This window comes from Ostreococcus tauri (assembly GCF_000214015.3).
Source record: "Ostreococcus tauri WGS project CAID00000000 data, contig chromosome 02, whole genome shotgun sequence".
Lineage (NCBI taxonomy): Eukaryota > Viridiplantae > Chlorophyta > Mamiellophyceae > Mamiellales > Bathycoccaceae > Ostreococcus > Ostreococcus tauri.
This window is the reverse complement of record NC_014427.2, coordinates 285798-298770: the sequence shown is the minus strand read 5'-3', so window position 1 is coordinate 298770 and position 12973 is coordinate 285798. Positions and strand designations below refer to the sequence as shown.

General features: G+C 51.0%; 5 protein-coding genes across 5 annotated transcripts; 3 read left to right on the top strand and 2 right to left on the bottom strand.

Annotated features, from left to right (window-relative positions):
• Positions 1 to 1071, top strand: OT_ostta02g01180 (Endonuclease/exonuclease/phosphatase; the record flags this gene model as incomplete). Its single annotated transcript, XM_022985009.1, has 1 exon — positions 1 to 1071. A coding segment is annotated over one exon (1071 nt), but the record flags the coding sequence as incomplete, so codon positions are not given.
• A 203-nt stretch (positions 1072 to 1274) lies between these two features.
• Positions 1275 to 2855, bottom strand: OT_ostta02g01170 (Transcription factor TFIIH subunit p52/Tfb2; the record flags this gene model as incomplete). The annotated part of the gene is made up of 1 exon (XM_022985008.1): positions 1275 to 2855. The coding sequence occupies one exon, from the start codon at positions 2853 to 2855 to the stop codon at positions 1275 to 1277; it is 1581 nt and encodes a 526-aa protein (XP_022840702.1).
• Positions 2856 to 4364: 1509 nt separating this feature from the next.
• Positions 4365 to 5494, top strand: OT_ostta02g01160 (SKI-interacting protein SKIP, SNW domain; the record flags this gene model as incomplete). The annotated part of the gene is made up of 6 exons (XM_022985007.1): positions 4365 to 4589; positions 4657 to 4869; positions 4922 to 5035; positions 5086 to 5187; positions 5236 to 5406; positions 5462 to 5494. The coding sequence occupies 6 exons, from the start codon at positions 4365 to 4367 to the stop codon at positions 5492 to 5494; spliced, it is 858 nt and encodes a 285-aa protein (XP_022840701.1).
• Positions 5495 to 5552: 58 nt separating this feature from the next.
• Positions 5553 to 7430, bottom strand: OT_ostta02g01140 (Arginine-tRNA ligase, class Ia; the record flags this gene model as incomplete). Its single annotated transcript, XM_022985006.1, has 1 exon — positions 5553 to 7430. One exon carries the CDS (start codon positions 7428 to 7430, stop codon positions 5553 to 5555), a length of 1878 nt encoding a protein of 625 aa, XP_022840700.1.
• A 1765-nt stretch (positions 7431 to 9195) lies between these two features.
• OT_ostta02g01130 (SNF2-related) lies at positions 9196 to 12563 on the top strand (the record flags this gene model as incomplete). The annotated part of the gene is made up of 5 exons (XM_022985005.1): positions 9196 to 9303; positions 9356 to 9777; positions 9828 to 9984; positions 10034 to 10100; positions 10153 to 12563. 5 exons carry the CDS (start codon positions 9196 to 9198, stop codon positions 12561 to 12563), a joined length of 3165 nt encoding a protein of 1054 aa, XP_022840699.1.
• Positions 12564 to 12973: the final 410 nt, after the last annotated feature.

Sequence of the window (12973 nt, the reverse complement as noted above, 5' to 3'; positions counted from 1 at the left end):
AAATACGCCTCGGTGCGCGTGCTGCAGCTGAATTGTCTCGCCGACGCGCTCGCGGCGAACGATTCCTTCGCGTCGTCCTACTACGCGTTTGATGGCGAAGAACCGCCGAAGAATGCAGAGCGTCTGTATGATTTGAACTTTGATAAGCGAGGGAAAGATTTGATCAAGACGATCACGACGGGGGACTCGACGACGTCTCCGGACGTCGTGTGCCTCCAAGAGGTGGATCATTACTATGACTTTTTCGAGCCCGAGTTGAGAAAGCTGGGCTACGCTGGGATTTACAAGGAAGACCAGTGGTCGCCGTGTCGAAAATTCGAGGCGCCGTGCGATGGGGTGGCGATATTTTACAAGACGGATCGATTGGAATTGTTGTCGTCGCACGCGCCGGGCGCGCCGCGGGCGAGAAAGGAAGATCCGGCGCAGGACGCCGGCAAAACGCTCATGGCGCGGTTCAGATTGAAGCGAGACCCAAAAACAGAGGGCACGATTCGAAACACGCTCGGCACGCTCATCAGGGGCAACGCCAAGCCCGTGTTCTCTGGTGTCGACCTCCAGGAGGTCATCGTCGTCACGACGCATCTCGATTCGTCTAAAAACGTCGACGGCATAATCACCAGGCTCGAGCAAACGAAAGAGCTGTGTAGACACCTGAATGCGTTCGCCACGAATCTGTGTGCGGACGTGGATAACGTACAGATCATCATTGCTGGAGACTTAAACGCGACACCGAATGAGGCGTGTGTCGTGCACCTCAGGGGACGAGGGATGCGAGACGCATACAAGGACATCACCACGGCGTCCGGCGACGAAGACGCGAATAAGTTTACGACCTGGAAGACGCGAACGGGGTTGTTCAAGACGGGCGAGGTGAAGCACACGATTGATTACATCTTATACTCGGCTCATCGCGGGGCCAAGGTCGTTAGCGTCGCCAAGCTCCCGAGCGAAAGCGACATCCCGAGCGAGACCGGTTTGCCTACGCACGGGTTCCCGAGCGACCACTTGCCGTTACAGGCGCAAATAGCGCTACCAGCTCGAGCGTCATCCCCTGCTCCGGCGAAAGAGTAGGGAGAAAAATGATTAAGATGAAGATGAACGTCGCGACGAAAAGCAAGAGCAAAGCGCGTCGATTTCAAGGAAGTAGAGTCGTCGTTTAATGAAACCGCACGCATAATTTCATTCGTTTAGGCCCTGATGTCGTAAGTTGTAACGAAAAGCGCACCGATGATGGTGTCAATCCATACCGTTAACCGTTTCATTTCAATTGCGGATCACGTGTCGCCCAAAGACTGCTTCAATGCGGCGACGACGGGTTTCATTGCCTCGTGCGCATCCGCGCGCACGGTGAGCTTTCTACCGATGTCATCGCGCCATAATAGCGCCCCCCGTTTTGTGGCTTCGGCGACGACGGCGTTGTAAAAACCACCCACGGGTGGGAAATCGCAGTAGAGCACGCACTCATCCGATCGCACTCGCATCATATCGCGAGCCCAGAGCCTGATTTGATCGCACACCGTGCCCGGAACGCTCGGTTTCTTTTTCCGCACCTGTTTATGCGCGTGCGCCCGAAGGTACGCAACGATCTGTTCTGCGTCGACGCCCGCACGAAGGGCATTTTGCACGCTCTCGCGCGTGAGCATACCCACGTACAGGTTCGGCAGGCGATAATCGGCGCGCGTGAACAGGCGTAAGATCTCCATCTCCACCAACGAGCTCGTATATGCGTACACGCGATAGTTCGTTTCGACGATGACATGTCCCTCAGCGCTTACCATAGCTCGATTGTCGCCGTCATCCGAGGCGAAACCGCCGGAGAGCCCGCTCGAGAGGAGCGTTGGGACGTAATACCATCGCTTCTTCACGTCAAAGGTGTAGAGCAATCCGAGATGCGTGAGATCGCGCACGACGTCTTGTTCGGTGTCACTCAGCACACCCGTCATAGCATACGCCCGTCCCGGTCGCTGAAATGTCAGACGAAGCAGAAAACTAATCGCGCTCGTCGCCGACGCCGTGCGCGACTCGTCGCGAATGTATTGCGTTAACAGAACCCAAACCTGCTCCTGCGCCGTGGTGAGCAAGAATCTGAATCCCTCCGCGGTGACGCCGGCGTTTCGCTTCCGCGCCTTCTTATCCCCCGACGCGTCTGATGTCGTGAGTCCCGCCGCGCGAAACAAAGCCTGCGCGTCCAGTCGTCCGCTCACCTTTGACCCAGGTTTGGAAAACGCGTCCGATGCCCCCGTGAGCGTCAACAACAAATCCTCCCACTTACTCTTCGCGTACGCGCTCAGCGTCGCTCGATCGGGAACCTTCTTTTCCACCTCAAGCTCTACCACATCGTCACCGCCCTCTGCACCGCCACCGTCGGCATCTAAACCGACGAATCCGCGCTCGAGCGCTCTTCGAACGTGCGCGGCGAACGCCGGCCGCACGCGAATCGTTCCCACGAACGACCCGCGCTCCAAATCCTCCTCAAAATCGCGTCCACGCGTCCCAACATCGACCTCCATCGCGTTCGCTTCCCTCGCTTCACCTCCGTCGACGACGCGCTCGATCGCTCGGACGCGCGACAACCGTCCCAACGCCCGCGCCGTCGCTCGCCGTCCCGCGTCGCCGTCCGCGATCCACCGCTCGAGTTCCGCACCAGCGATCGAGCCACCGCTCACGAACGATAACCGGAGCACGATCTGCTTCCCGATTGCGTCGCACGCGCGTAACGCCGCGAGCACCGCCCAGACGGATGACTCGTACAGTTCGTCCAGAGAGTCATCCTTCAGCGTCGATAAAAACGTCACGAACGCGCCATCGGAGGGATGCGCGCGCGCGTGCGACGTCGACGGACCGTTCACGTCCATCGCGCGCGTCATCGAGGGCGCGCGCGCGAGGGTGAGACGTCGCGTACTGTCGTCGGTGCGCTCCCAGAAACGCACAAATACATCCCGAAAACGCGCGTTAGGCCTGCTTGGCCTGATACGTACTGATACCGTATTAGCGTATCAACGTATCAGACTTTTCGTATGGGCAAACAGTATGAAAATCGTCGATTCTGATACGTATCAGGAAATTCCCGATACAGGTCACTTTTGAGCTCTCAATATGTGAGGTTGCGCTCTGTGACGCCACAGCGGCGCGACGCCGCGCCCAAACGGCGTGAAAATAGCACAAAGAAGAGACGAACGACGCGCGCGCGGGCGAGGGGGTGCGACCGGGGTTTAGGCGTTGACGGGTTCGCGCGAGTTTGAATCTGAATTCTCACGGCTGAGCACTCGCGCACGTACTTGCGCGCGGTAGTCGTCGACGCTCGATGTCAAGCGCGCGCGAAGCGGGCGTCGACGAAGCGGGCGTCGCGGTGATGAGCGAAGACGGCGAAGCGGAAAACGGCGCGCGCAGCGCGCGCTGCGCGATGATCAGGCGAAATTCGATGATGCATGGAACAAGAGGAAGCGGGTGCTCAAGAAGCTTCCCTTCCTCGAGCGCTTGACAACGTCGAAGAGGGAGGAAGAGCCACGTATCAGCCCCGCGAAGCACACATTCGACATCAGAGACGTGCGAGGTAGAAGAAAGTGAAGTAGCCGTCGGTGCCGTGGTAGGTGCTGACAGCGATGGTGATGATGATGGAATCAGAGACGACGAAATCCTCTCGCCAGATGACGAGCATGTGGACCAGTACGTCAAAGACACAGACGAGCGAGCCATGTCCCCACACGCAAACGTTTCGAATCGAACGGAAATGACACGTGTAGGCAACCTCGATGAAAACATGCAGGTACAGGATGATGACTCACATCCCGCTCGGGACAAGGCAAACGTAACTTTTGCACAGAAGGCAGCTCGCAAGGCATTAGAGCGTCAAGAGAAAGAGACACGTAGTAAACATAGAAGATTGAATCGATAGATAGACTTAGCGCGCGAAATGGTCGGTTCTCGCGCGGTTCTCGTCGATTCGTCACCTCCGTACCAGCTAGTACCAGCTCGTATCAGTCGGTCAATACTGTTTACCGATATGATTAGCGCGTTCGGACTCGGCTGGTGCGTACCAGTACGCTGATACGTATCAGGAAATTCCTGATACCATTTTAGCAGTTTACCATTTTAGCACCATTTAAGCAGTCCTACGAGCTGGTCCAGCTCGTACCAGCTTGTACCAGCTGGTCGAAACTGCTTGCCCATACGATTTGGGCGATCGGACACTCGGCTGGTGCATTCGGTACGTACGAGAAAATCGGCTGATACAGGATTCAAGCACCCCTAGCCGCCGGTAAAGTCCACGTGAAGTCAGCTGTGCTACGCGGTACAGTTTCTCCGTTACTGACTGTGCCGCGTCAAATTAATAGTTCGCACCTCCGTGTGTGTTTCGGGAAGACATGTCAAGTTACCTTGCGCTCTACGGCGATATTCGTGCACGTAGACAACAGCCAGCTCTTGGTGACTGTGGTGCTTACCCGGAGAAGTTCGCCGCCGAAGCACTCGACGAACGCTTCGCAAGGGACGATCGACGACTAGAATCGACAAGCTTTCGCAATGCGCTAACGGAACATAAACGCCAAGTTTCGCTCCAACAGAATGAAACGAACCTGAGACGGGAAAAAGTACGTTATACCTATACCATATGTGCTAGAACCTTTTCGGTTTTTCTGACAGTCTGAAACTCGATAGTTGTCCACACCCAAAACACTGGAACTAGAGAACAAGCAAGTTCGTGATGCGATACGGAGGCGTTTACTTCCGGGAAATCAAAATTTGATCCAAACTCATTCCGCAGAATCACGATACATAAAATATGAGCCAACTGGATCTAAAGAGCGTGTTGTCAAAGTCCAGCAGTTGCAACAAGACCCTCTCAATCCACCACCATTCCGATTGAAAAAGGTATCGTCGACCATCATTTATGCACGCGCTGTCTCACGATATTCAATCGAAGGACCCAGGGGAGCCGAATAAAGCTATAGCAGCAGTCACTCAGAGTCCTCCACGCAAGCTTACTGAGGAAGATAGAGAAGCATGGAAGATCCCTTCATCTGTTTCTAACTGGAAAGTGCGTGAATCTAGTTTCTTACTTACTCTTCTTCTAAGGTTTGTTTGCAGAATTCAAAAGGTTACACGATTCCACTCGACAAGCGTCTAGCTGCAGATGGTAGAGGATTGGTTGATGTCAAAATAAGTGACAACTTTGCCAAATTTACAGAGGTGGGTCCACTTATGAGCGCTTTTGAAACTCACCTAATGTATACATAGGCATTATACGTCGCTGAGCAGTCGGCACGTATCTCAGTTGAGACTCGTGCGGGCGTGCGCAAGCAACTTAAACAACAGGAACAAGTATCACGAGAAAAGCGAATTCGAGAAATAGCGGCCCAGGCCTTGGAAACTGGTAGTGCTGGGGGGAAGTTGGAGGATGAGTCTCAGGTACGCGTGTCTCTCATGATTTCCTCAACTATGCATTATAATATATGCACTTAAGGCGAGTTCGAGGCATAAACGAGCGAAGAGATAGGTGAGTGTCACGCAGAGTCACTTTTGTGTCGTTCTGACCGTTTTGCATCCGTGTGGAACTACAGTCTTTCCAAAGGTTCCATCCCCAGCAAAGAGAAAGCAATCTTCATCGTCGCAGCAGTCCTCATACAAAGAAAGAGTCTACTCGCCTCATTTTCTCCACCTATGACTTTGCACTCTGCATAGAAATTATTGAACATTGTACACAAAGTGTATAAATAATCGCATATCTTCGAAGGAGCAAGCTCTTTCATTGTCGCCGCTAGCACATCGTCGAGTTTGATAAGATGAACTGCAAGTAGACGCTCTGCTGCATTCTCAAAGTGCAAACCGTCGAGCGGCAGATCAAGAGTCGGCGCTTTGCGTAAAATTGTGGCGACTCGCGCGTGAGAGTACTGCAAGTACATCGCCGTATTGCCCTTCAAGTCCAGCATCCGATCAAAAGAGAATGTGTATGCCGTAAGCCTGTTATTATGGAGATCAGCATACTTCACTGAGCTCACTCCTAGTATTCTTGAAGCCGTGCTCAGCTCCTCCGCCGAAAGGTCTGTTCCTTTTTCCTTCAAGAATTGTAAACACCTTTCCTCCGCTTCATCTAGCAAAGATTTCAGCTTAACTGTCTCACCAGATCTAGTGCGGAGTCGTTTACCATCTTCGCCCAGAACAACTCCAAATCCAACATGCTCGAAGACTACGCCCCCGTGCCCCCAGCCAGCTGCATGTGCTGTTTTAAAAATAGCTCTGAAGTGCTTTTGCTGGCCTTGGTCTGTCACGTAAATGATTCTATCGACCTTTTCTTCTAGCGCTCTATGTCTTATCGCCGCCAAGTCAGTAGAGGCATAATTAAATCCACCATCACTTTTTCGACAGATCACAGGAGCTTCTGCGTGATCATCATCGAAGATACATAAAGCTCCAGCATCTTCAACTACAACGTTCTTTGCGACAAGTTCATCGAGCACTGCTGGAATCATATCATTGTAATAGCTCTCACCCCTTTCTATTATACTGATATTGAGTCGATCATAAATGGTCTGGAATTCGGCCCGGCTTGCGTCACATATCTGCTTCCAGGTGCGCAAGGCATCGGCATCGTAAGACTGTAGTTTGATAACTGCCTGCTTTGACTGAGACTTGAAGTCGTCATCTTGATCAAACCGTTCCTTCGCTCGCTTGTAACATTCTTGAAGGTCACTTACAGCAGAATCTGGTGATACCTTGTTATCTGTCATGAACTGGATGAGCATCCCGAACTGCGTGCCCCAGTCTCCCACGTGATTCAATCGAATTGTCTTCAAGCCGCAGAACTCGAACACGTTGCAAAGGGCGTCACCGATGATCGTACTACGAAGATGACCTACGTGCATCTCTTTCGCAATATTCGGAGAAGAGAAGTCTACCAGGACAGAACCCGACTCACCTGAAGACGTCGGCTTGACGGTTTTCCCTAACTCTCGCAAACGTGTAAGAATGAAGTGATCAGATAACTTGAAGTTTATGAATCCCGCTCCAGCTATAGTTATTGAGTCAAACGTAGTTGTATCGGATATACCATCCACGATGACAGCAGCAACTTCCCGCGGGTTACAAAAGTCCGTTTCTCCTGCTTTTCTGAGAGCCGAAAATATTTGCATAGCACTGCTGCACTGATAGTCGCCAAGAGAGGGGTTCGCGCACTCAGTGATGTCGACTGTCTCCAGATAGTCCGAAAATTTATCACGAACTGCTGACTCAAGGGACTCCTTGATGCAACCAATTAATGTCCGCTGAGTGCGCTCATAACCGCCCGTCGCAAAGCATCGCCCGCGGGGAGCCCTAGTAGATCCCTGGTGTGTCTGTGCACGCCCTTTAGGTTGCGTTCGTCTTCCGAAGCAGCTCGAACGAAGCAGTCTATTTCGCCAAAGCAAGCGGGTTGAAGCACACGCAACTTGTTCCATCACGCTGCTACGTTCTAACCAGCTTTTTTACGCCAGTCTTAAGCGTACAGAAAGTGGAGCTGGAATGGCGGTAGCGCGGTGCGCAGTCCTGGTCCACGAAGAGCTAGTCACCGCAGAGCTTTCGTGTTTCCGTGCAACTTGCACGGTGCAAGTAGGGTTGGCGCGGGTCGTGCGAAGAGTGTGAGTCTAGGTTGGTGGAGTCACGATGTATGGGTCCTAGGTTGGGAAAATCACGATGTATGGGTCCTAGGTTGGGTAAATCACGATGTATGGGTCGTGATCGTGATTTGAATCACGAAGTTTCGGGTCGTGATTCAGATCGTGATCGTGATTTTACCCAACCTAGACAAGTAAGCGCTGGCGCGTGGTCACCATACGATGTTAAATACATTGCCTTTAATGGCCGTGACGTGAACAATGTATGTATTGACGAGTCAGGAACCGGAATTATGGACCCGCGCGCTGGCGCCGTCTGAGCGGTCACTCGAGGGCGCGTTGTGAGCATTAAAGTGCCGTTGGTTCATACCTCTCGTTGCAACGCTCGCGGTAGCGGTTCGACGACGCGCGGCGCGCGGCAAATTTCGGTAAAATCGAGCAATTTCCGAGCCGCAGAAATTTTTTTCAAAAATGTATGGGAAAAGGTAGTTTTTGGACGACGGAGAACGCTGTAGACGCTTTCAGACGGCGAGATCGGCAGTGATTGCTGTCGTCACTGTTTACAACGTTCGTGCGGCGTCGAGGCAGGTAGGGTGAAGATGTTGCGCAATTCAACTGCATCGGTCACTAAAGATGCATTCACGATGCCACCTGGAGATACGTCAAAAATCGGTCACGCTGCCCCGCACGACAGCTTGCTCGATCGCCTGACGCGGAGTTCTCGAACGCGCGAACGTCTTCCGTCGTTACCGCGAATCTCGCGCGCGCCGTCGACGCTCGAGCGGTCGCACTGTGGAGACCAATCGATGAATCACATCGCATGCAATCACATCAATTTGCACCTTAACGCGCGTTGCGACGCCGAATCGCGACGAAAATCGCTCAAATTTGGAGAGGAAAGTGAAAAAACGTCGACGAATCGATCCGCGGCGTGAACTCGCGCCGTGTATTCTAAACCCTAGAAAATAGGGTTTACGGTCAATATTGCTCGCCCCAGCGTCGCGCCTCCTTACGACGCCGCGACGCGCGCGCGCGCGATCGGCAGACGAAACCGTTCGCGTCCGCGTCCGCGCTCGCGCTCGCGTCGTCGCCGTCGTCGCGCGCGGGTCCAGAAAATCAGCTCCCAAACGCATCGCGACTCGTCGCGTCAACGAGGGGTCTTCGACGGGTCGTGACTCGCGTTTCTCTCGCGTACCCCCTCGCCGGGATTTTAGAGCCCCCAAAAGAGGTCGATTCACGACTCGTCGTGTGCGCCGTGTCAAAATCCATATACCGCGGGAGGGTCACCGACCCTCGAGTTACACTCTTCGGGTATGGTGACAATAGGACCCTATACGCATTTCAAGCATCCCTAATTTATTGCCTGTCAACTCCGCCTTGACTCGGGAAGGCTACATAGACGTATTTAGCCTGCAATAATCCGAACAAAACATGGCATATGTCAGGAATTTCCTGATACGTATAAAAACTCGGTGATTTTAAACTGTTTGCCCATACAAGTAGTCTGATAGGTTGACACGCTGATACAGTATCAGTACGTACTACGTACCAGGTGCAGCAGGCCTACAATACGTTGGTTGGCACACGCCGTTCTAGAGACGAAGACGCGATGGAGCAAAAGGTTTCCCGCCGTCGAAAGGCACCTGATGTCGTGAACGACAATGAATTCGTACCTGCTCTCGATACCGATGATGATTTAGAAACCTTCAACGAAGAGGTGCGTCTCACGGGCTGTTTGTTACCTCGTTTACAAGCTCACGTTCTTGCAGGCGGCTTATGCCGATCGCGATGAACAAAAAATGGAGCTTAAAGAGCTAGAAGCGGAAAGCGAACTCCCATTGGACCAACTTTTGTTACGTTATGGTATTGGATCACATCGGGACATTACACCGAAGGCTGACAGCGAAACTGCTGACGTAGTTGCTCTTGGACACACTCCTTTAAGCGCCAAGACTGTATCTCTACTCGAGCTACGCACAGGCGAAATGCAGGAACACGTACTTTCTGCCGCTTCGCACCTGGCCGATGAAGATGGTATCATTTTACGCTACCAGTCACTTGAGAGCAAGATAAAACCGACGAAGCCACTTCCACATTTCCCTGAACCCATACCAAATAAGTGTCACTGGCAGCACGTGGTTGAAGAGATGACCTGGCTATCAGGAGACTTTTCGAGAGAGCGAAAATGGAGGTAAGTAACAGTGGAGTTATGTCGTAACCAGCGTCTGAGTAATAAGCCAGGAGGCGAACGGCTTCAAAGATTGCAACTTTGTTGGTGGCACACCATTCCCGAAATGCACAGACGAAGCGTGGTCAAGTTAAAGACATAACGAGCACTCGCAGAGCTGCAAAAGCAATTTCGAACATGATAATTAGCTTTTGGAACAAAGTCGAAAAGGTATACCGAACTTCAAATTAGTTATGTTCACTTCTCAACAAAAGCTCAGGTGCTCACATTGCAACGTCAAGTAGTTGCAGCACACACGGAAAAACTTCAACTTGACGCTCAGTTAGGTACGTTGACTTTCTAGAAGTGTGGATGCGTTCTTATCTCACATCATGACAGATGATCTCGTCAAAGTTACGGAATCTTATTCCTCACAGCTCGCGGAGAGACTGAGTCATTCTACCTCATTTAAGCCTCAGAATCTTATTGGTGAGCATTCAGTACGCGATTCGCAGTACAACGATACTTCAACGGTTTCCAGCGCGAAGAAAACCATGGTTGCTGACGGAAATACATCAGGCGAGGCTCTAAGATTCCCTCTTCTGAAGTATACCTTGCGTGATTACCAGCTTGATGGTGTTAAATGGCTCACACATTCATACATTAGTGGGCTGAACGTCCTTTTAGCCGATGAAATGGGTCTAGGAAAGACTATACAGACGATCGCCCTTTTATCTACGCTCGCTAGTGAATTTGGAAACTGGGGCCCACACTTGATAGTGGTGCCAACGTCTGTGATGCTCAACTGGGAAGTTGAGTTCAAGAAGTGGTGCCCAGCGCTGAAAGTCTTCACTTATTTTGGGTCAGTGAAAGAGAGACGTTTGAAGCGACATGGTTGGACTAAACCCAATAGTTTTCACGTTTGCATAACATCATACAAAATAGTAACGCAGGATCAAGTTATATTTCGTCGGAAAAATTGGGAGTATCTAATTTTGGACGAAGCGCACATGATAAAGAACTGGCAATCACAAAGATGGCAAGTACTACTTAACTTCAGCACGAAACATCGACTTTTGATTACAGGCACCCCTCTTCAAAATGAATTGATGGAACTATGGGCACTCATGCACTTCCTTATGCCTGAATTGTTCACTTCGCATTCGGAGTTCAAAGACTGGTTTGCAAATCCTATGAGTGCGATGGCGGATGGCACTCAGGTGGTTAATGAGACGATTGTCACGCGTCTACATTCCATTCTTCGGCCATTCATTCTACGCCGACTGAAATCAGACGTGGAAAAGTCACTGCCAGAGAAACGAGAGCACATTGTCAAGTGTGTGCTATCCAGACGTCAGCGACGTCTATATGAGGAGTATATTTCTTCTAGTAGCACCATGAGGACTCTTTCTAGCGGGAACGTGATGGGCATGATGAACTGTCTGGTGCAACTTCGGAAAGTTTGTAACCATCCGGATCTGTTCGCCGGGCGGCAGATTTGTAGCGCCTATGATATGACACACGTGGACAAGCTATCGCCGTTTGCTTATTTCGCACATCTCTCGCACTCAGCCCCTCGTATTTCAGGAGTTCACCTCGAGAAAACAGCTTCTGAGGGCCGGGACGAATGCGACAGAGCCGAATGCGTATTGCAAGATATGCGAAGCTATGGCATGACTGATGAAGTGCCATGTATGAAAGAACCGTGTGCTAAACAAATTCTGTCATCACTGTCCAGGTTGCGCATGAAGTTTCAAGTTCGACGCAATGCATCTCGGCACTGCACTCAAGTGGATGTGATTCGAAACGATGATAGTATGGTTCGTAGTACGAAATGTTTGCACGCAAATGACAAGGAGACATCGTACTCTCGTGAGTGCAGAGTTGCGCTGCATTCGCACTTGCACGATGGTTCACTCCCATTCACATTCCTCATTCCACGAGTGAGAACAACATCCCCGACTGTTTTCTGGGAGACTTCTCGAGATTTACATCCGCGTGCTAGCAGATACATGGATGAAAATATCTTAAGACTTCTTGCTCCTTTACGAAAATCCATTATAAGGCAAAGTATGTTCTTTCCTGATAAGCAGCTCGTGCAGTTTGACTGTGGTAAACTTCAAGTCTTAGCCACTCTTCTCCGCACATTGAAGCAAGGAAATCACAAGGTGTTGATATTTACACAGATGACGAGGATGCTTGATATCCTCGAGTCGTTCTTAAACTTACACGGATACAGTTACTGTCGCCTTGATGGCAGCACGAGCACAGAGCAGCGTCAGCTACTCACTCAAAGGTTCAACGGTGATGACCGAATCTTTATTTTCATCTTATCTACGCGATCCGGGGGGTTTGGTATCAACTTAACGGGTGCCGATACTGTCATCTTCTACGATTCGGATTGGAACCCTGCCATGGATCAACAAGCACAAGATCGCTGCCACCGTATAGGTCAAACGCGAGATGTGCACATTTACCGTCTTATAGGTGAGGGGACTATAGAAGAGAGTATTCTCCAGAAAGCGATTCAGAAACGAGAGTTAGATTCTATGGCAATTCAACTGGGCAATTTTAATACAGGAACGCTTGTCTCTACTGATGTGAAAGTGTGCATGTTTGGAAAAGGTCAAACAAGTCACGAAGTATCTGCAGAAGGTATCAGTGCGAGTAATCCACAAGCAGACCAGGAATTCAGGACCCGCGATGAAACTTCTTATCGCGAGGAGATACAACCTGTTGCATCGTTTGATGCGAGCAAGCTTCTACCAGTCGAAAGATATGCTCTGGATCACTGCGCAACACGCGGCTGAGAAGTTTCATGAGCTCGTGGACAAACATTCTTCAGAAAGAACGTGACTGGTTGTACTAACCTCCATTCGGAAAGTGATGAGACTGAGCTTTGTTATACGCGTTGTCGCATCATATCGAGGCATGCGCACATCGCTGGAAAGCTTACGCGTACGCTTACGCTTGCGCGTACGCTGGCACAAGTTCCCCAGTGTGAATTTGCGTAAAATCGCTGAAACATGATGATTTCCATTTTGCTTCATCTCCAAAATGATAGGAAAACGCGAAAAAAGTTGCAAAAGTTTGAGAGTGACTTTTAGCTGAATTTTCACACACCTTATAGGGTGGAAAGATTTATATATCACGGGTTCAGAGAGTCCCCCAGCCTTGATCGAGTCATGAACCGCCAAATACTACATACATTGTGAATTGT